General features: G+C 50.4%; 10 protein-coding genes across 10 annotated transcripts; 4 read left to right on the top strand and 6 right to left on the bottom strand.

The window, feature by feature from the left end:
• Positions 1-205: 205 nt before the first annotated feature.
• On the bottom strand, positions 206-2933 carry NCS54_00204900 (Fungal-trans domain-containing protein; the record flags this gene model as incomplete). The annotated part of the gene is made up of 4 exons (XM_053147656.1): positions 206-1196; positions 1248-1682; positions 1732-1949; positions 2769-2933. 4 exons carry the CDS (start codon positions 2931-2933, stop codon positions 206-208), a joined length of 1809 nt encoding a protein of 602 aa, XP_053003631.1.
• A 46-nt stretch (positions 2934-2979) lies between these two features.
• NCS54_00204800 (Hypothetical protein) lies at positions 2980-3357 on the bottom strand (the record flags this gene model as incomplete). The annotated part of the gene is made up of 2 exons (XM_053147655.1): positions 2980-3110; positions 3168-3357. 2 exons carry the CDS (start codon positions 3355-3357, stop codon positions 2980-2982), a joined length of 321 nt encoding a protein of 106 aa, XP_053003630.1.
• Positions 3358-3726: 369 nt separating this feature from the next.
• NCS54_00204700 (NmrA domain-containing protein) lies at positions 3727-4889 on the bottom strand (the record flags this gene model as incomplete). Its single annotated transcript, XM_053147654.1, has 4 exons — positions 3727-3998; positions 4062-4429; positions 4479-4720; positions 4785-4889. The coding sequence occupies 4 exons, from the start codon at positions 4887-4889 to the stop codon at positions 3727-3729; spliced, it is 987 nt and encodes a 328-aa protein (XP_053003629.1).
• A 1745-nt stretch (positions 4890-6634) lies between these two features.
• On the bottom strand, positions 6635-7759 carry NCS54_00204600 (Hypothetical protein; the record flags this gene model as incomplete). The annotated part of the gene is made up of 2 exons (XM_053147653.1): positions 6635-7696; positions 7745-7759. The coding sequence occupies 2 exons, from the start codon at positions 7757-7759 to the stop codon at positions 6635-6637; spliced, it is 1077 nt and encodes a 358-aa protein (XP_053003628.1).
• A 1678-nt stretch (positions 7760-9437) lies between these two features.
• NCS54_00204500 (Hypothetical protein) lies at positions 9438-11392 on the top strand (the record flags this gene model as incomplete). The annotated part of the gene is made up of 2 exons (XM_053147652.1): positions 9438-10025; positions 10076-11392. 2 exons carry the CDS (start codon positions 9438-9440, stop codon positions 11390-11392), a joined length of 1905 nt encoding a protein of 634 aa, XP_053003627.1.
• A 1440-nt stretch (positions 11393-12832) lies between these two features.
• NCS54_00204400 (Hypothetical protein) lies at positions 12833-13867 on the top strand (the record flags this gene model as incomplete). Its single annotated transcript, XM_053147651.1, has 2 exons — positions 12833-13259; positions 13308-13867. 2 exons carry the CDS (start codon positions 12833-12835, stop codon positions 13865-13867), a joined length of 987 nt encoding a protein of 328 aa, XP_053003626.1.
• Positions 13868-14508: 641 nt separating this feature from the next.
• On the bottom strand, positions 14509-16068 carry NCS54_00204300 (Hypothetical protein; the record flags this gene model as incomplete). Its single annotated transcript, XM_053147650.1, has 4 exons — positions 14509-15042; positions 15112-15694; positions 15750-15783; positions 15834-16068. 4 exons carry the CDS (start codon positions 16066-16068, stop codon positions 14509-14511), a joined length of 1386 nt encoding a protein of 461 aa, XP_053003625.1.
• A 942-nt stretch (positions 16069-17010) lies between these two features.
• On the top strand, positions 17011-17388 carry NCS54_00204200 (Aminotran-1-2 domain-containing protein; the record flags this gene model as incomplete). Its single annotated transcript, XM_053147649.1, has 3 exons — positions 17011-17048; positions 17122-17277; positions 17337-17388. 3 exons carry the CDS (start codon positions 17011-17013, stop codon positions 17386-17388), a joined length of 246 nt encoding a protein of 81 aa, XP_053003624.1.
• A 1278-nt stretch (positions 17389-18666) lies between these two features.
• Positions 18667-19930, top strand: NCS54_00204100 (Zn(2)-C6 fungal-type domain-containing protein; the record flags this gene model as incomplete). The annotated part of the gene is made up of 3 exons (XM_053147648.1): positions 18667-18754; positions 18816-19167; positions 19225-19930. The coding sequence occupies exons 1-3, from the start codon at positions 18676-18678 to the stop codon at positions 19928-19930; spliced, it is 1137 nt and encodes a 378-aa protein (XP_053003623.1). The 5' UTR covers positions 18667-18675.
• A 1058-nt stretch (positions 19931-20988) lies between these two features.
• On the bottom strand, positions 20989-21537 carry NCS54_00204000 (Hypothetical protein; the record flags this gene model as incomplete). The annotated part of the gene is made up of 1 exon (XM_053147647.1): positions 20989-21537. The coding sequence occupies one exon, from the start codon at positions 21535-21537 to the stop codon at positions 20989-20991; it is 549 nt and encodes a 182-aa protein (XP_053003622.1).
• Between the last annotated feature and the right edge of the window lie 361 nt (positions 21538-21898).

Below are 21898 nucleotides of genomic sequence, written 5' to 3'. Positions count from 1 at the left end.
CTGGCCGTGGCGATTGGAAGTGTCGGAGTGCTCTCTATAGTCAGGCGTGTGTTGGCAAATATGAAGTAATTCGATGGGCCTTTCCAAAGGCCTTTCGTAGCAAGGAATAATCTTGTACAGTAACTTAATCTTTTATCCTCTGTAACACCATTAGCATGACCATATAATAAGAAACTGTTTAGCTTCATTGACCTTGTTATTTCCCTCAGAATGATGGCCAAGAATCTTGATACTCCGACTCAAGTGGTGTTGGATCAAAGGACAGCAAGCTCATATATGGATCACTCCAAAAGCCCCTGAGAAACTCCGAGCTTGTATCAGGTTGATCCAGCTCAACCGCCGGTTGGTTCAACAGCCGTTCATGGACCCTGGATCCTGTGGACATTCCCTCATCCTGGATTGTCTCGTTCTCACGGATTTCCACGGGCTTCCCACGAGCTTCAGAGGCATTGCTCACGGCGTCAAAGACTATCGACACGCCCATTCTGTGAGTAAGACGTAGTGCGTCTGGTTCAATTGATTTTGGGCTTTCCCGTCCAAGGACCTCAAACACCCTTGCCGTTCGGTTGTATTCGTCTAGTGGCTCCGTTGCGCAAGCCTTGAAGAGATTCTGAGCCATTGAAATGTGGTTTGCAACAGCTTGTCTCTCTTCTGGGACATCGGATCCGCGACGATGGAAGAATTTCAGGAGAAATATTGTGGCAAAGGCGAGACACCTGTAATGATTCTTTGGCAGACACCGTTGTTTTCGAATGAGTTCTTGATCATTCCCATCAGGCGGGGCATTCCGCATGGCCAAAGTTGATATGTGAATGATCCTAAGCGCGACGTCGCGGGCAGTTCTCAGCATAATTTGCCGCGACGAGGAGTTGTTTGAATCTTTGGTGATGACCAAGGCGTAGAGGTGCATCTTGGCGCCCAGAATGCCGAGCTCGACAGCCCTCATTTGTTCATCTTCAAGAGATACTTCGGCTCTCAGCGCATCGAGCTCGGTATCAAGAAGTCTGATAAAGGAGGAGCTTGCACCTTCACCCATGTCGTGGTTCAGCAGGGATGTAAACTTTGCCACGATGAGCTGGACGCGAACTTGCATGGCAAAGGTAGGTGGTGCCGTTTGTCTTCTGAGAAACGAGTGGATACTGCCAAAGTCAAGATCTGAATCGATCGGAGGAGGCAGTCCCAAGTGCAAGCTCAACCTGGTATTGTCAGACAAGAAGTCCCTATGCAACTCGGTCACGCCGACTTACGATGTAGATACGCAGAAGCAACCTAGCCAGGTATTGATTCTTGCTCTGATGCTACCCGAAGCAACACCAAGACTTCGGAGCGACGGCACAGTCTGCTGGCGGTCCAGACTCATGAACCGAGCTGCCTGAATGAGAACTCCGCAGTAGAGCCAGCTGGGATCTCTTGTCTGCGTCTCGCACGGTAACGGCCAATGACACAGTAATAATAAAGCCTGTATCTTGTGAAGAGGTAGAGGGGCATCAAGAATTTGTTGGTGAAGCATGGTGGTGTACGGCGTCTGGAGTAGTTGGAGCATCTCGGCGTATTGTTGCCCGGGCAAGTGGCACGCAATAATAATGACTATCGTCCAGAAGAGAAATGGTTGAGACTGATACGTGTCGTCGGCCGACAGCGATCCAATGACCGGAAGTTGTGGACGAAACACTTCGGCAAACCTGTGACTTGGTGAGTGGGTTTGAGACAAATCATCACGCCGATACCTACGTCTTGATTGTTTCGGTGGCTATCGAAGAATCCAACAGCACCCCATTTAGGCTCACTGCGGGTACACTCAGTGAGAAGTCATCCTGCCCGTCATCCTCAACCGTTGACGGGCCGGAATCGGCAGTCGACTCCGTCCTTGAAGATGGGTGATCCTCGTCTCTCTGATTACGGAGCTCTTGAAGCTCCCTGCTCATGGCTTCCAGACGCCTGCAGAAGGTCTTGGTCAGCAAAACCGAGTGACATCATATCAGAAATTGTTGTCTTACTTCCTCGCCGGCGTTCGCTTAAAGGTCGCATCTACGGTGCAAAATAGATGCCTTGACTGGCACCGCGAACAGGGATTAGGAAACTTGTCTTTAGAGTCACATCGCAGCTATTCAGGGAGGTCAATCCATCGTGGACCATCAGGAGGGTTCGGGTAGGTGATACCTTTGCCTGTTTACATTCCGTACAAGCCTTTACAGGCCGAGTCCCCATCACATTGCTTGACATTATGAATATAGTTAGCCCCCGGGCAATTAAAACACGTAGTGTTTGACCCGACGCGAGGGAGGATCGTCGTCTCGGAGAGTTGCGCGTGTCAGGTTCCTTAGTCAAGCCGAGCCGTTTACATGGTTAATTGCTTATAAGCAGTACTTGTCTTATTCACTTATACGCTAGTATCTTACTAGTAGGTCTCTAGCAAGCCTCATTGTCAACCAGGTGCGACGTAGTTACCCTAGACCCATGGTCAATCTTTAAACGCCATACAAATTACTTCAAATACCCTTTCACTTGTAGGTGACAGTGAATTCACCATGCTTTTCGTGAACAACACGTGCCGTGTAAAGACCCTGGCCATCACCAGTTGTGAAGTCAACCACTCCGGGCTTTGTGGAAAAGGACTGGTAATTCACACCGTCACTTGTACCCTGCTTGACCTTCAAGATAAAGAATTTGACGACGGGCTGGACGTTGGTGGTCATGTTCTGATCGGCCGGGATCCGTACCCCTCACTGTCAGCATATTGTTTCTCATCCAGGAAAAGTCTAACTTACAATTGACTTGGGGGTTTCGCCACCAGTGTTGTCCTTTTGGGCAAGACCAAAGGCGAAATTGTCACTCGCATTGAAGCCAGTGGGCTGAACAACTGTGAAGCAGCCGGTAGGGGCCGTCTTGGCCTTGGACTTGTCGAAAGTTACTGACCCATCTTCCAGAACCATTGTAAGTGCATCTGGATCCTCGAAAAATGCCATCAGCCTATTGCCATCACAAATCAGTGCGCGAAATGCATGGTATCTTACCGCCGTCATTCTTATCTGTACCGAGCTCAACGGCCTCACTATGGCCTCGTGGGGATGTAGTGCCGTCGGCTGGCTGGCTGGGAGGTTTACCGCACCCTAGTACACATGGTCAGAACGGTCCCTAGGCAACCCCGTTTCAACTTCAACACTTACAAGCATTAAATTGGATCTGCGTGGTGAGAGTAAAGTCTCTCCCATCTGAGACGTACTGTCCAATCGAAGCGTTGGTGATCACATTCCCGGCTGTCGGATCATTGTTGATAATGGGCTTCTCCATGCAGAACACATACTGGCCGTCCGAACCATGCTCATTAGCAAATACGATGGTGTAGGTGGTGGGCATCGTGAAAGTTCGGGTAAAGATAAGTCAGGATTCATCGTGACATTGACTGTGGGAGCGTGCTGTAGAGAACAGTTTATCAAGCTTTGTAGGAATTTCTAAGTGCTGTATTCAGCTAGCCACAGCTTGACCGAAACCATCGCTCATAAGCGCCGTGGCGCTGAAACAACACAGTGCCTGCTCCCAATCACCGGATTTTCCGCTACCGCGTAGCCGGCAAGCCGACGGGCTAGACCAGTCCATTGCAAGGATGTCATGTTTACACTGGACTCATGCAGAGTTCAGATGGTTTATTGACGAGACTATTAGCTAGACAGCATAATAAAAACCCTGACAAGACTAGCTAGAGTACCAGCTATCTAAAGCTTTCGATCATTTTGCCTCCTCTCCAAAGCAGCGCTCCATGAAGCTCTTGAATGTGAGAGTTTCTAGCTCCGGAAACACCTCATTCAACGTCTTTTCGGACTTCTTGTACGAAGTCAAGTCGTACCAGCCCCAGGCGAACCCCAGAGACCAAAGCGACATCATTCCGTCAAAGAACGGCTTTCCAACCAACTCATACTTCGGTATGTTGCCGGGGAGTTCTGTAATCTTCGATTCTTTCAGATCATCGATGGAGTCGAGGTGGACATCGAACTTGATTTCTGTGAAAAGTGAAATTAGCGAGAAGATCCAAACAGGGGAGGTCAAGTCGAAGAATGTCTTACTGCGCGTGCTTTCCACAAAGCCAAGTGCCTCCCGCCAAGTCAACGTGTCTCCAATGATCCACGACTTCTCTGGCCACTCTTTCAGATCCAAACTCGCGGCGACAAATTTTCCAATCGTTTCGGAATGCGTCAGAGTGACCTTGTCATCGCCGGTGACAGGCAAGGCTGCCTTGTTGTTCTCAATGTCTAGGACCACGGCAAGATGCAAGACAGGAGGCAACTCGGCCGGAGTGCCGTAGTAATCCATCAAAAACCCAATAATGAATCGTGTGGATTCCATGCTTGTAGATTGCAATTTCTTGAAAGCCGCAATCTTGTAGATGTTGCCCTTGTAGCCCTCGAGGCCGGGGACTTGGCACGGGTACCCACTGCGAGGGACGTGAGACAGTATCATCTATGAAGGCAGGGACATCTTACCCTTCTTTGGCGGCAAGATAATCGTAAGCAAACTCGCTAGGAGCGAAACGTTTAACAGTCCCAGACTTCTCAGCACCTTCGATAAGGTTCATCTGAGCCTGGTGGGTGTCTTCGAAAAGGATGCCGATGGTAGAGATGACGACTTCAGTGCCATTGGACCGAAGGACATCGGCGATACTCTCCGGGCTGGAGTAGTCTACGACTAGCACCGGAATGTAATCCTTAGGATCGGTTTCTTTGCCCTACAATTGCAGCCAAACTCTTAACTATGGTTTCGTCAAGATAGCTGTGGCGATGATCACGAACCTGTCTCGAGAGCACCGAAACCTCGTGCTTGCCGGCGGCTGCAATGGCACGGACAATGATTCGACCGAGACCATTGGAGCCGCCTGCGACTGTAACTTTGACCATTTTGGATAAACGACTTGATTGATGTTTTGTGTGTTGTCTGCGATTGTTGGAGGGGATTCTGTTGCTTGATGTTGACCTAGGCACTGCTGGATCGTCTCATGGAGACTTGCGACTTTTATAAACAACAAAAAGTGCTGTATTTACCTAGAACCCCGCTGAACTGATGAAAAATCTGTCCGACTGACAAATCTCTTCTGTAAAATGGGTGATAAATCCTCTCTTTCATACCTCATAGTATAGGATTTGACTCGATTCAGAGGAGATCTTTTTCTTCCATTTTGATTGGCGAGGCTGCTAATTCCCCGACAGGCCAAACCTCAACCCAACCAACTAAAGTGTGGTCATGATGAACTGACTGTTATGAATACGAGCGGTCAAGCGTATACAGCGTAGCGTTGTCGGGGTCCATGCAGTGGTTCCGCTTAAAGAAACACCCCAAGCATCAAAGTCTACTGTGTCCACTTGCCGAGGCGTAGCGACTGTCGCTCAGCCGAACCACCTTGTGAGAACAGTCGTGGATATGACGAGGGTAGTTGACCGAGGTAGGAAGTGGGGCGTCTAACACCTTGCGAACAGAACAAGGAGAGAATGGACAGTTTCTTTCATCTTTAATGGACTTAGATGTAAGAATTGGGCTGTATTGCAGCCCTAAAGGACGCTCGGGTGCTTGATTGTCCTTTAAGATAATCGACATGACCAAGAACTTTGCAAAGAGCCACTCGTAGTGAGCAGGAGGTGAGCCAAGGCGACCTTGATCTCGTTGACAGCAAAGAACCTTCCAAGACAGGCATGTTTCCCGTGCCCGAATCTAAGATGGTTTTCACTGGTACTGACGGGCTGAGACGAGTTCTCTTTGCCGGGGATTTTTCTCTGGCGAAGGAAGCTGTGGCAGGAACTCCTTTTTTACCCGGCCATTGGTGAGGTCTAAGGAACTTCCGGGGTTCAGGCAAGGGGCGTTTGGCCTGGATGTGAAGAAGAAACATGCGATTATAATCGCGATGAGAGGTACCACAAAATAAAACAAGGGGATTTTTGACGCGGATGCTGTGGACTTTAAAAAGATCCAAGGCGCCTCGAGCAACTCTTTGACCGGCATGATGGGTATTGTTATTGCCGAATGGGGTTTCGAGATGGAGGCTGAAGTATCGACTTCAGTCAAGACTTGTGAAGTGAAGCTATTCCAGAGTACATATATCGGCATTGGACATTATCTAAGCGGCGAGTTCTCTCGGGCCGAAAATGCGAGGTGAGTGAGTGAACAACCTGTCGGTGAACATCTCGGGATGTTGATATTCCCGAGGCTGCATCTGTGAGACAGATTTCGCAACCTGTATGGGTCGCTGTGGAGTTTTGCAGCTGTTAACACACAGGGCGAGCACGAATTATTGGGCCTCTGGTGGATCAACAGGGTCAAGAAGCCAATGAAGCTTTTTGGATAGACGCACGAGCGCAGCAATGAGAAATTCCCGCGGTGTTTTTCGTCTTTCGGGTCCGTATTTGTTGTCGATCTCTTCGGCAGATGCCGCCTGGCTCATCAGAGTAAACCATGGTCTATGTAATCTCGGTTCAGGGTTGTCTATGAATTCAGATAAGGACCTCATCGCATACCGACCCGTACACGATAAGGACCATGCCCCAGGGTCCTGTCTGGGTGGTGAGCCTAGGAATGTCTTGCGAGTCCGCTAAAGCCAAGTCTAAGGATGGGCTCAAATTATCTCCATTCTCTCTACCAATTACTCCTATGATTAGTCCAAAGCCTTTGGTCTCCAGCCAGTATATACCTCCTTATCACTGAACAGCGCTGATAGACCATTCTTGCTTTGCAGAACCTCGGCTACATCATGGGTAGCATCTTTAACCACACTCAATCGCAGACTGACAGATCCATTTGAGACCGAACTCCAATCTGTAAGATTGCCAAACCTTCCAGGAAATCCATCCAAGTTCTCACTTGTCCGGGCAAGTGTGTTGATGTACCTGTACCAAACAAGGCTACGGTCTCGCCTCTTGGTTCCGCCCTGAGCTCTTGCCATGCAGGATGTGTCGCCATTGCTCTTCACATCGCGGTATCCGACGAGTGATATAACGTCTCGTGTGATGTACTGACTGAAGTATTCCTTGGGTGATTTTCGACCATCGATTGTCCCGGGGAACTGATCGAATCCGTAGCGCCAAGTGTTATAGAACTCGCAGGCACCTGGCGCAGTGCTTTCGTCTTCCATAATTGGCCGATCGGTTGTAAAGTATGCGCAGGATGAAGCATCTCCGTGAATGTAGCGAACCGAGATATGAGCTCTGGGATCCTTGCCAACGGCCGCGTATCGTTGTACAAGCTGTCCGCCACCACCATGGCCAACGAAGGTGACATTTTTCATGTTGGGGTACTTTTTTCTGTTTGAGACATCGTTGAGCAATGCATCTAAAGCATCCATGGACGAAAAGTTTGTCCCCGAGGGATGTGTTGCAACACTCCCGGCCTGCCACGCGTTTAGGTCTCCCCAAGCAAGTTGGCGTGACGTGTATTGGCCCGAGTTGAAGACAGTTGAGAATAATTGAGGGGCGATAACAACACTTTCTCGATTCGATCCAGGGTAGTTCGCTTCCTTCGCGCGTTTCACGGCCTTGTTCATCGTGTCCCAATAATAGTCTCCATCTCGAAGCTTTCCATGGACGATGATAAACGCGTGCTCAACTCGGCTCTTCTTGAGATTGTCAGACATGAAGACTGCAACCTCTGTTTCGTCTTTGTCATTAAGCTTTATCGAAGCAAGCTCTGCACCCTCTGGGGGTGTGATTTTTCCGTGGGCCTAAAAGTAGGAGGTTAGATCTGGTCTGGGTTTACGATTGGGTCAAACCTGCCTCGCCCTCATTGTTTGGTGTCCCGTCCTCGTTGAGGGCATATCTACTTGAGTAGATATCATGTGTGAATGGGTTTGTGGTTTCTGATGCCTTATTCCTGGTTGCAAGGCTGGACGCGAGTGTACATAAGAAAAAGAGCCAAAGAAGACATCTCAATGACATGGTAGTAGGACTGGATTTATGTTTGCCCGAAACGATAAGAATTTAAATTGTTCCTCGCCCTCTCTTGGGACTTAGCAGTACTATATAGTGGTAAATGAACCTCTCTTTTCGCTCTTGATCAGCGTCAAGTCGTGTCGTGTCTTGCTCCCCGTCCGACGGGATAGCATAATGACACGGTGCACTTGTTTCTTATCGTCAAGTCCCAGTATTTGATCAGCAGAGTACCCATCTCTCATTACGTGGCGGTTTACCGCTTTTATAGACCGAGACACTTGTCTATCACGCCGCTGTTCCATCTTGGATATCAAGGTGAAGTACCTAAGCAGTCAGTCGTTCATAAATCGATGCAAAAATGATAGAAAGATCTAAGACTGGGAAATTCAACTTGATTTGAAGTAACTAGAGAAATTCAGGGCGTAGTTGCAGAGAATCAAGGGTTTTGTTGTGCTCTCAACACCAAGGACCCTTAGATCTGCGAACAGAGCTGTCTAAGCTTTTGGGCCGAGATCCCGTCTGAGACAGCCCACAATGGCCCACTAAAGGTTACGAATGCCGCCGAGACTCGAAAAGCCCTAGATATCCGTGTCTGCGATCCATGAGTCAGATTCTTCCCGACCGTGTGGTCCAGATGAGTAGGTATTCGTTGTACAGGGCAGCCGTGCAAGACAGAAGGCGCGTACAGAAACACGCTCCTGGGACGACGGGTCGAGTTGCCGGGATGAAGGGTCGAAAGTGTAGTTTGATGGGCATGTTCTAGACACAAGTTTGGTGCAGTGGCAGCTTCTGCGTTTCTGATTGAACAGAGGAGTGGTAGCGGTTGTTACTCTCCAGCCACCCACAATGAACATGACAGTAGCACTTGGTGCCCTCCTCCTTCAATTCACGGATCCCCGTTGCCGTATTCCGCACTTTAGTCACTTCTCTATTCCTCTTCCAGCCTTGTATTCCAAGCGACGGTTTGAGACCACACTCTGAAACCCCCTGCACCTTTCCCTCCGCTAACCCCAAACCAGCCCCTGCGACACCGACCTAACCCCTACCCAGGCGCTTCAAACCCCCAAAGCCAAGATCTGCGGCTTATACTGTCTGATCTCCCGCGTCAGATTGTAGCCCTCACTACGCCTTTGCTTCACACTCAAGTTTTTGGACTAATTCGGGGTTCGGATCAAGATGGCTTCAGATGGCCTGAAACTCTTCCGCGCTAGATGGTCTCGATGAACGGGAATTCGGCTCGAATAGGCCAAGGGATGTTTTGGTTCTTTCAACCATTGGTTCATGAATTGACAGGTCGCGTCGAGATGCAACTATAAATCCTTCAACTGACGCCTTTGTTGTTTGAACTCTCATCATCCGCACTTCAGTCTTCACTTTCAACCTCGTTTCTCATTCCTTTCTCTAGACGCTCTGTGAGCTCTTTCTTTCATTTTACGAGTCAATCTCTTGGCACTTTTCTTTCTTGGTTAATTCTTGTGACTGCTTGGTCGGTCTGTTATATATCTTCTTTTTTCACGTCTTCATCTTATCACGATGATTCCATCTTTGACTTTCACCGCTGCCCTTCTTGGACTTGCTTCTGCATCTCCTCTGGGCCTTGGTCTTTCTGGCTATAAGCGCTTTGCTCCCAGCAAGCTGGGACACCTCCATAAGCGTCAAGTTCCCCAGGAACACTCGCATGATTTCGTCCTCGTCATCACCCGCGAGTTTCTCAACTTGGATAACCCCAAGAATATCCAGGACCCCGTCTTTGGTCTCTTGGGCGATGGCGCTGCCGCCGCTGGTGCTGGAGACGTCACCAACCTCGCCTGCCTGAAGCAGGAAACCGCCGATCAAGCCTTTACCAACGCAAAGGCTGCCGGTGATCTCCGTGGCATGGCTGGTGCTCTTTTGTTCCAGGCCATTGAGCGCAATACGGCCGGTGTTGGTGTTGCTAGCAAGCTCTGCACGGAACAGGCTGTCAACCCAGAGATTGGGGCTCTGACGCAGCACCAGGACGCTGCTTCGGAGAATGCTGGGGCCTTGAACAAGGCTATTACTCTCGAGCTGGCGAAGCAGCTGGCTGGGATTGGTGCTGATCCTAACCTGGCTCTTCTGAGTGGAACTTTTGCACCTGGCGATGTGAGTTGCACTTCCTCAAACTGATTCTATCGATACTAACAGCCTTTTAGACCGGTGACGCGACTGGAAAGGGTAACTCTTGCGACACGGAGGAACCTGAACTCGGCTGCATCTTCTCCGAGAAGCTTCTCGTCCTTGACGCCAGCGAGGATGAGATCGCAGCTGCCGTGGCTGATGTCGCCCAGACTTTTACGGGTACTGGAGGTATCGCCGCCACCGACCTGGTCAACCTGGCTGATTTCAGTGTTGCGTCTGTCACTGGAACCGTTGATCTCGCCACCATTGTCAACGGTGGCTCTGATGCTGGTGCTGGTGCTGGCGCTACTGGGGTGGCTTCTGGAGTGGCTTCCGAATCTGCTGGAGGTGCTTCTGAGGTCGCTTCTGATGTCGCTGAGACATCTGCTGCCGCCGTGGCTACTGGCGCTGGTGGAAACAACAACAATGCTAGCGACGAAGCAGCTACCACAGCCGACGCTGCCACAACAGCTGCCACAACAAAGGCAAAGGGATGCGCTGCCAAGCCTCCAGCTACCAAGGCTCCGGCTATCGTCACAACGGCTATCACTCCCGTGGCTCCGGCGGCGTCAAACCAGGCGGCCCAGGGCTCGTGCTCTACAATCGTCAAGACCGTCGCCGCTGATGCAACCGATGCCGTTCTCGCAACTCTCACTTCTGCAACTGTCGGTCAAGTCACTTCAGCTGGGGCCAACATCCAGGCTTTCACCGGTACACTCGGCGGTCCAGCTCCTCCCGTCGTCTCCTCCGCAGGCAACCGACCCTTCTCAGTCAATGGCAACACCTTCACTGGCGCTGGTGCCGCTATCAGCCGGTCTTGCGATATCCAGCACAATGCTTGCGCCAACGCGGCCAACTCTGGCGAGCTTGATGGCGGCATTGCTCAGTGCGAAACCCAAGTCAGTGAATGCAAAGCCGCCAACGCCCTGAAGAAGCGACAGGCTGGTAGCTTTGGATCTTGCTCTGATCCCAGCATCATCTTTGCTGCAGGACTTGATGGTCGCAAGGAAGAGGCTTTCGCGCCATCCAACGATGCCGACTTTAACCATGGATCCGCGCAAAAGATTGGCATCATTGCCGATTTCATCTGCCAGCGTCTTGGAGATAGCTGTAAGGCCGATGCAGACGTTGTAGCCAGCTGCACCAGCGCCGCAGCCGCTGCAAAGGCGACAACCCAGGACCAGACTGCGGCTGATGTCTTCAACGCTGGCCTCGGAGTTGAGGCTGGTAGTGGCGATGCGAATGGAAACAGAGGAGACGCTGTTGTGACTAGTGCAGCGGCTGTTAGCACGGGTGCTGCTCAGGCTGGAGGAGCTCAAGCTGTTGTAATGACTATTACTCAATGCGCATGATTTGCGCATGATTCTGATGAAACCATACTGAAGGGGATGGGTGGGTAGTTAAGCGAGTCTGCCTGCATGAATGAGGCCGTCAAGGAGGGGTGAAATACAACGTTCACAGCTTGGAATTGCCAAGATTTCATTGCGTGACAGGAAATGGAAAGTGATCAATGCCATACCTAGCTAAAAATAGTCAAAACAAGTCCTAATGTTGTTAAAACTCGAAGTACGCATGTGACTGATTATTAGGGTTAATTCATGGTCATTATTCTAAGACTCACAAGACTCAATAATACTCACCCTAGATCAATAAGGTATTGTTACTATAAGAGACTGTGTAGAACCTCATATATCGTGTTCAATTTTAAATGAGAGCATAAGGACCACTCGTCTCATCGGGTACTTTTTAGGTGAGATCGAGGCTCATCATCCTATGTGATCTGTTAGATAGGATAAAAGCGTCCCACCATCCACCAAGATGAGAGCTATCACTTGAGTGAAAACCTGATGCTCGACACGTGACATATTTCTATCTCGGGAGCAGCTGATATAAAGCTCAAAACTAGACACAGTATTCAATAGACCCAGGATGGAATCTAGTTTCAGTCCTTTGCTTGTTACACTGAGGCAGTTGAGCTCTCGACAGGTCTCACGCCCAGCCAATCCTCTCACTTGTAAACGGCTTCTATGAGTTTCGAATCAAATGAAGAGTAATTCCATCATCAACCATATCTCGGCAACACTTGACACTTCTCAAGTCGCTCGCCATACTGCTATTGACAAGGATTCAACTAAACACCTGACCACCAATCGCAACAGCCTCAGCCAAGCACTGCTTACGACAAACTGACAGCACCCTGAGTCGAGAACAAGGCAAACATCGGTCGACCCGTTGGCCACAGGCTTGGCGGCCGGCATCGCACGCCTCGTACTTTTTGGTGGCGTGCCCAAATGATCAAGACGACGCCACGGGCCTCGGCGGTCAGCTCCGCATCAGACCCGGAACAAGCAAGTTCATGATTGAGAGAAAATCGGCAATCGTGGAGACCCTCGGGACTGACATGTAGGGGGCCACAACAAATCAGCAGGGTTCATTACCATGATTTTTTTTTTTCTCCGCCAAGACGTTTGCCCTACGAGTTAGCCTCTATTAAGCTTAAAAAAAAATTGTTCAACGGGGCCGTGACAGAGAAATTGGTCTAGAAGATCTGCGGTACCTGTGAGGGGGCTTGTGTTACTCACCATCAGGCGATCCTGCGGGGTTTCCAGGAGGCCGCCAACCTGCCTGCCCATCCATCGACCGATCCAGGTCCCCTCTGCTCTTTAGCAGATGTGCAATAGATCCATCTGTCGCGGGTGTGTGTGGCCTTGGCTCAGCCCATGAGCCAAGAGAGGCGCATGAGAGATCTTCTTGGACGTATGACGTCTCAACCGCTAGATGCCGAAGTCTAGATGCCGGCGGGGGAGTATAATTTGAGCTTCCCTCCAGAGGCTTTTGTTTACAGATCAGTTCTTCAACCATTTTACACAAACACAAACAACCTACTCGTTCAATCATCCCCATCATCACTCTTCCAAGCTATGGGTAATCATATCCGTCCCGCAACCGAAGCCGATCTTCCAGCCCTGAAGGACATTGTCCTCAGCGGTCTTGTCAACGACTCCATCTGGCACTACTGCTTCCCCAACCCTACATCGTCAGAGGCCGGAGACTACATCGAGAGCATCCTCAAGAAGTGCCTCGATCCCCAAAACTCCAACTGGCTCATCTCTGTTGTCGATGCCCCCAAGACGCACAAGCCTGTGGCTGTAGCCGTCTGGCAGGAGCTCCACGAGAATGACAGCGAAGAAAACAACGTCCACAATCAGATCCACCGAGGTAAGCTACCCGAAAATTGTGCCTGGAATTGCTTCTGACATTGTCCAGTCCTCGACGCTCCCAGCACCGCAAGTGACAAGGTGGCGAAGCGCATTACGGCGCTACAGGCGGTCGTCACACAAACTCAGCAGACGTACCTTGCCCGGTACGGCCAGCTAATGTTTGTGCATGCCGTCATCACGCATCCCCACTACAAGCTCCGGGGCTTCGCCAAGCTCCTGTGCAAGCAGGCTCTGCAGGTGGCGCGTCAAAAGGGCCTCGTCGCGACGGCCCTGGCCAGCCCCTTCAGCGGCTACGTCTTCTACTCGGGCACCAGCTTCTCCAACTGCGGGCGCACCGTGGTCGAGCAGGCCGAGGGCGAGCTGGAAAAGATTGAGCTCCAGATCATGGTGTGCGCGCCGCCCCGAATGCCCGACTCCCGGCGCAGCTCGTTTATGGGGTTCCTGGGGTCTAAGGCGCCCACCCCCGACAGGAGGGAGTCACACGATCAGGGGACCGAGCACAGGCGGAGCTCGTTCCTTGACGTGTTTAGTTTTGGTGGGAGGAGACCTAGCAGCGACAATCACATCGAGACTGTCGACGAGCGACGCAGCTCACACCACATTTAGACGGAGGATTCATTCTTGAGGCCTATTTTTTGTTCATTTTTCTTTTGTCTCTTTTATTACTTGTTTCTATTGAACAGAAGCGGCGTCTTCTACGAGGTTACGAGCAATGCAAATTTTTGGCAACGCATGATGCCCAGCCATGTTTTTTTTCTCCCTGTCTGCCACCCACAGATCTTCACCGTTAGATCATCAGCGACTTTGCTTGGCTGATCAGTAACTCTTTTGCATGATGACCTCGCGAGAAATTATCGTGAGTCTTGGGAGTTTTCTCTTCGCCTTAATTTTCTTGTTCTTACCCCTGTCTGCGATCAATGCACTTTGCGCATGTATTATCACATCTCACTTTATTCCTTTCAGATGACTTTGTACAGGTGTGGTTGCAGCCGCGGGCAATTATGCAAATGCCCTAGAGTGCCCATTTCGCACATTACACGAGGGTTGGAACAAACAGGGTTTTGAGTCTTTTGACGCAATAAAGACATAACATGTATCCATGATAACTAGACCAAGTTTGATTCGCGGCATTTCTAGGGCTTCTGAAATTGAGATTCACTCTCAAGGTGAGATATCGAGCATTCGGTGACATTTTACGGAGTAATTACTTTAGAACCATCCTCAATCCCGGTTAAAAACTTCCACTCTCATCTATGAACACCCTTCAAATATCGCGCAACCATAATCAACAAACCTCCAAGCAACAATGAAACACCAGCAAATACCTGCGCACCGAGATAGTGGCCCCCAGATTTCCGAATGATGGTGCCCGCGATAGGCGGCCCGGTGAGTGTTGCAATGCTATTCAACGTAAACACCATACCCATCCTGACGCCCGTCTTTTGCACATCTGTCGTCAAATCCGACAAGGCCGGTGGGAACAGACTTTGAAAGGCACCAGCCGCGATTCCATAGATGCTGGCCCATCCATACAGTCCTCCGGCAGTGGACACGGTTGGCCAGGCCAGCATGCAAATGCCAGCGGTCAGAGTAACCGGGATAAGGACCGTGATGCATCCGAACCGATGGGCGATGGCGTTTGGAATCGAACGCCCGATCATCCCTACGCCGTTCACCACGAGCAGCAGGTTGAGGGAGTCGGTATATGAGAAAGGCGGGTTCAATTGCGAAACTGCAAACGAGGCGAGGTAATAATATGCAAAGTAAAGGCCCCAGAAAGTCTAGATGCACGTTAGTATTTGAACGATCTCTCGATAAAATGACGATAGAGTAGGAAGATGGTGACGTACCAAGAAAACCCCAGCCGCAAAGCAAGCATAGGGCTTCTCCTTGAATGATGCCCAGTCTACCACAGAGCCTGATCGCTTTGGTGGAACTCTCGGCCTTAGGAGAAAGTTTGCAAGGCATAGAGTGACCATTTGAACAAGCCCCATGGCTCTGACGGTCCAGCCAAAGCCGATTGTCGAGAGCAACTGGCGTGCCATCGATGGGAAGATCAAACCCCCAGATGCACTGCCAGTTGCTGTAATCCCAAACGCCAAAGCTCTCCGTTTCTTGAAGTAGGTTGAAACCACTGCTAGTGCTGGAGTAAAGAGGAGGCCATTGCCCAATCCAGTGCAGATACCTTGTGAGAGGAGGATCTGCCAGTAGACGATGCTGAGAGAAGTCATAAAGACGCCGAGGCATGTGAGAAACGTTCCCACGGCAAAAGTGATGTGGAAATGACCAGTGTCTGTTAGACGACCGGCAAAGGCACCGACAAAGAAGATGACGGAGACTTGAACTGATCCGATCCATGCTATCTGGCTGGCTGGGTTGTCGAGGTGAGCGGTATAGTACGTTTGGAACACGCCGAACGAACTATTATATCCCCTGGAAGAGTGTGTTAGTGGATTTGGTAAGACTCGGTTCTGGGGAATTTTTTTACCAGGAATTCATCATAACAAAGTGACCTGCAATAGCTCCAAGACAAGTCAGCCGCAAGAAGTCGCCCCCGAAGAGCCGGACTTACCAGAAGCCCATGCCCAAAATCCACCATCCGGATGCTCTCCAGGATCCTGAAAGCTGACACCTTCATCTCCTGACAGTTTGCTCGTCTGGCCGGTCTCAATGTCTGAAGAGTCCCATTGTTTCGACTTTTCTCGATCCGAGCACTCCTGAATCGAGTCACGTTGATCCTGCACGTCTTTACCACTCAAAGAGCTGACTCTGTCGCCATGGCTGAACGAAGGGTGCAAAATTGTCATGATGCCGGATATAGTAATGAGAAACAACGTCGAAGTATGCAAGTCAGGGGCTCATCACTTCTGCTGTCTGTGATACTCACCCTCAATTCGATGAACCCTGCTCAGATAGTCTTATAGTACCAAGAACGGAGTATTTGTGTCTTTTTCCCCTAGTATTTACGCCCTCTTGCCACAAGAGCATATTCTCCGAGTTGTCATGCTAGTCAGTCGTGCCCAACAGGGTGGATCACTCAAGAAATCATCCGAAGAAAAATGGTCCGAAGCTATTCAGAAGACTTTACAAGAAGACCATCATCGGAGAATGGCCGACTTTTCTTACCTTTTTAACATGATGAAAGAACCACTCTCAAAAAGTCATTCCTCATCTTCAAGCTTCCTTGTTATCAATGACATCCCCGCCGTGCACAATACCAAAGAATCTTCAGGCTTCTCAGTCTCTGACATCCAGCCAAGCCTCACTTCCACCATGTCAACCTTGCCGTCCACAACCAAGCCGATTCGGCAGATCGCGTTCGGGAAGCAATAGAGAAACATCACTTGTCCAACAGGGGAGCTTTTAACTATACATATAGAGATGTCTGGGGCCCACGCGAAGATGCTATGGCAAATCCGCGGTCACCGAATAACCCAGACGATGTGTAAGTCGATGGAGGCCCCCCATATACCTGTGCTAACATGAGCTGCCAAGAATTCTTCTCTGCCTAGCCGAGAACAATCTCCTACATGTCGAAGTAGCCGACTCTATCACAAAGCAGGTTAGTCCACCTCAACCTCATGCCCCTGCTCTCTTGTTGACAGTAGTAGTTGTCTGTTCTGCCGTCGAACCATCTCACCTACAGTACCGGGCCCCGGGGCTCATGGCGCCTCCGAAATGCCACGGCCGAATTCCTCACAGACGAGTTTCGCTCTCGGGAGCCCATCACACTCGAAGACATCTTCATCATGCCAGGGCTGACGAGCGCCGTTGATGCCATAACATAGTCAATTTGTGACGAGGGAAATCATTCCACGGCCCTTCTACAATGGCTTCAACATTGACATTTTGCATCGTAGCAATGCACGTGTAGTGGGCGTCACTTACCATGATATTGGCGGCTACAATGGACTTGATGATGTCTTTCGCCCAGACATGAATCGCAAGGCACTCCAATCTGCCTTTGAGAAAGCGACGCAAGAAGGAACCAATATCCGTGCCTTGATGATATCGAAGTGAGTCTTATCGAGGCTTGCTAAGGCAGACTCTTTGAGCTAACACAATATTCTTACAGTCCACATAATCCACTAGGAAGATGCTACGTCTGTAACCTCTCTATCTTTTAATCCTATCTTCGGCTACTAACCTAGAAAATCAACCTCCCGAGACACTCCAGGAGTTTGCATCATTTTGCTCAAAGCACAATCTGCACTTCATCTCGGACGAGATCTATGCCAAGTCGGTGTTTAATAACCCAGCCATGGCAAACCCGACACCATTTATTTCCACACTTACCCTTTACATGCACTAGATCCTAAATCCGACACACTTACACGTGTTGTATAGAGCAAGTAAATACTTTTGTACCAATAGTCTAAGATTAGGGTGCATCTACTCAAGAACAAGGGTCTTTTAGGTGCGATATCGAGTATTAGGGATATTGTTAGACAGCACTCATCAAAGCGGTAGTACTGACACATCTATAGTCCATTCTTTTAGTCGCCTCATATTCTTCAAGATGTTTGGGAAGCCATGCTCAAAGGCAGGACGTAGACACGACACGTAATGCAGAGAAAGACGAGGTTCATAACGGCCAATTATCGCACAATTACCTCGTTTCTGAAGCAGAATAATATCAGATTCTATCCTATTAAGTTCAGGCGCAATACCACACCCCATGATGAGAAATTGTGTTTCTATTCGTTCAACTAATGCAACTTCAGGAATGCCAGGCTGTTCCTCTGGGTCGACCCTCGTCACCTTTTTCAGTCATGCTCACCCAGCCAAGATGCAGCTTCTGTACTATCTCGCAGTTTACACTACGAAGCCATTGAATACAAGCTTATGGAGCTCTGCGGTCAACACAGAGTGATAATCGCCCCTGGTAGCTTGTACGAGAGTGAAGAGCTTGGCTGGTTCCGGATCACCTTTACTGTAGGCGAGAAAGCGCTAAAGGAAGGCCTGGCTCGAATTTTGAAGGCTCTCGAAGACTTTGGAGCATGCAAGTCAGTTGCAGTTTGAACTATGTGTTCCAGATCTTGGTGAGCGGATGATCAAAGCAGAAAGTAGTGTTTGTCTAGAGTATCATGGTGTACCAAAATGCAGCGAGTTATGTCAAGAGTTGATTATGATTCATGAGATAGGTAGTCAAGACGACGGTTGGAGCATACCATAGCTATTGATCAATGTTTTGCTATGAAATCGTGCATTTTCCCACGTTGATAAAAAAAGAAAGCGGTCAAGGGACTCGCGGAAACCTTCTCGGACTCAAAAACAACAACCGAAGTGGCTTGGTCGAAATCATCCGGCGCGGACCAATTCTTTCGGACCATTAATACGACAGGCTACCCGCATCCTAATCCGGACCATTTCCTTCTCTTCCCCATCATTAGTACGGACCAATTCACAACAAAATGCATTCACGGACCGTTTCCACGAGGAGTTCCCCAGCAAGCGACGCTTCCAGAGCTCGTCTATCATGTGAGCCTTGTAGTAAGTTGCCCCATCTATCCTATTCTAAACACGAAACTCATGCCTGGGTCTGTTTGTCTAGGGGCAAGAAAAATCCGCTGCACCGGCGAGCATCCCGTCTGCTCCAAGTGCTTCTCCAAGAGCCGCGAGTGCTCGTATTCCATCCAGAAGGCAGCAGGAAGACCCAGAACCCGACAGCAGTCGGCGCTTCGCCGAGATGGAAGGTCTCGCCGACGTCGTGCGATCGAACTGGCCCCGTCTCCGGAATCGTTACTGGATCTGAGCCAAGACATCAGTGAGCCGGTGTCAGAACCTCCGAGTAGCGCTCATGAGACCCCAGGCAGTCAGGATAACGGATCGGAAAACTTGTCGGCGGTGTCGACCGCTCACCATGGTGTTCCGCCATTTCTAGCTGACTTTGAGAACTACATGCAGTAAGCTATCGTCCCAGTTATTGACAATCGATACTTATGCTTATTGTTTGTGTACAGTGCTCAGCCACAAGAATGTTCCGGATCGATGCCTACGCTACCACTCGGCACGCTCAATCACTCGGAGTGTATCCAGCCCTGCGCATGCCTGTCCATCCTCTACCTCCTCCTTAATCGACTAGGATCCGACGCCGAGCTGGTCGTACCAAATGATCTAGCCTTCTTTCGTAATACGGTAGAAACGGCGATGGATGTGCTCGACTGCGCGAAATGTCCCCTCCGATTCTCCTCTGTTCTCCAAAACGCAACCATCCTCGGCATACTCTGTGTCTGCATTGCTGAATCATACGTCAGGTTCGTCAGAACCATCGATTCAAAGGCTCAGGCAGCCATAGAAAAAGGAGAATCTCTGCTGGTCAGTCTTGGTAACTTCGAGGGCCCCCTTTCCTACTTGGATCAGTCCAAGGTTGGAACAAACCCAGCCGCCATCCTCGTCGAGGTGTCGCCCGATCAGTGGAAGAGTCTAATGCACAACGCGGTCAAAGCCGAGATATGTGGTGTCGAAGGCCATCGCGAAAAGTGCTTCATGCATTTCATCAAGCGACTGGAGGAACGACAGACGGACTGGCATCGACGACCACTAGCCCCGGACTGCCCACCCACCTACCAGTCAGCCTGTACGTCTGTGGATGAAATACCGCTCTGTCTGACAATCATCAAGGCTGCAAGGAAAGTTCTTGACCAGATCGAGCATATCTTGCAGTGAAGGGTTGAGTTGAACACACGAAGGGTTCAGGCAGGAGTGTGAGTTCCTTAAGGGAAAACAAGTTCGTTGTTTATACACTAGGCTGTGAGGTCCGTACAGCTCCTGTCCCTCTAGAGACCAATGGGGTGACCCGTATCATCTACCATCTATATCCATCAAATCCGAAACCATCCTGCTCTGCACATGAAACCTGAGCACATATCTCCAACGCCGTGTTCCATCCCGACCCATCGTGACGTCTTCTCCAACACCCTCAAAGGCGGTTATACCTACATTGACCACAGACCGCCATGAAGCAATCGAGGCACTGGTAGATGTAATTCCGGAGCATCATGGAGCACTCGTGACATCGGCAAGGGCCAGGCTGCCTTTCCCAACTCTCGTGGCGACATTCACCGTTCTCTGCCAACTGCCGCCTCCTTTGCTGTTGCTCAATATGAAGCTGACGCAGCCCCAAGTCCACGCCGACGTTTTCGTTTGCAGGTACATTCGGCCGATCGATAAGATGCTGCTCGTGCCATCGCGGGCACGTGCAAGTCCTCCATTGCTTGCCGCAGGCGTAGCAAAACTCAGCCTTACACTTACAAGCTAATACTCCCGTTAGCGTGGATTGAAAGTAGGGCAGGAAAGGTGGCAACTCACTGATGTGATTACATCCACGGTTCAACTCAACAACTCTATGGCAGGCGTAACACCGCTGCCAACCCTTCTTATTCGCAAGTGTCAGAACCTCTTTGGACGCGTCGTCATTAGGACAAATGCCTTCATGAGACGGTCCCTTGCACTGGGCACAAGTTGTTTGACTGCATTTGGGGCATCGCGCCACCTCGTCTTTGATGAATTCCGGCGGCACAAACGCTGAGCACGATGGCTCACTGCAGTAGATGCGGTTGGGTGTGTCGAGTTCGAGTTTCCTGGCCTGCAACGCGCCAACAAGGGTGGGAGAGAACCACGGGCCGGCTTCGATGGGAATGTCTCGCCGGCAGCATCGCGGAGGGAAAAGGGACTCATCCCGGAGAGACGCCTGAACGAGGCCAACGAGGCACTCATGGCAGTACTCATGGGAGCATGGTGAGCGAAAAAAGAGCAGAAGATGAAAAGCGGTCGGTGCAGGCGATGCACTCTCCAGTTTCGGGCTGCTCACGAGACGACGCTGAGCTTGAAGATTCGGCGTAGTCCGGCACAAAACGGTTCATTAGCCTGAATCTCTCAATCAAAGAATCGTCAAGGTCATTGATTGGTGGTTCGGCGCTGTTGGTCTGCGAACTGGCTGGTGAAGGTGTCGCACTGGAGTTGATGGACAGGCGCAACGCAAACTGACGGTCTCGGGCAGCTTGTTCCTCCTGGGCCATTAGCTCTGCAATGAGAGCAGCATCCAACTCAACAGCCTCCGCGATACTGAGGCACAGGGCTTGATCAGAAGCCTGTGTAGCCGTCGTAGCCATCTCTTCCAGTTCATCGCGGCACGATTGCAAAGCGACGTCGCAGTCGAGCATCTCGTCCTCACGTTCTTTGCCCTTTTTCGATTTCTCGCACAGCTCCACATCTTCGAGCAGGAGTTGGATAGCGAGCATCAGTGACTCGCTGCTCATACCGAGGCATTCCATGGCGCTTGCGGCATCAGGAGGAAGAAATGATTATCGCGGGCTTCTAGATGCAGGTCAGCTCTCTTGGATTCTTGGCTGTTAACGAGGTACAAGCAGCATTCACCTGGGCAGGGATGGAGGAAGCGAGCGGAGATAAAACAGCAAGAGCTTGGTGGAGTGGGGTCAATTGGCGACAAAAGAAAACAAACCCAATTCGCGAACTTTGGCCACGGGGTCAGCTTCCATATTTTTGTCAGGCTCAAGTGGCGGAATGAGAACGCGGGAGAATGTGGCTTGTTGTCTTTAACTGGCGCCACATTCCAAGAGCCACAGCTCAGCGCCACGATCACACCTCAACTCTAAAGTACTGTACTAGCATTTC

The sequence above is a fragment of the Fusarium falciforme genome, chromosome 2 (genome assembly GCF_026873545.1).
Source record: "Fusarium falciforme chromosome 2, complete sequence".
Lineage (NCBI taxonomy): Eukaryota > Fungi > Ascomycota > Sordariomycetes > Hypocreales > Nectriaceae > Fusarium > Fusarium falciforme.
This window is presented reverse-complemented; position numbering and strand designations above follow the sequence as displayed.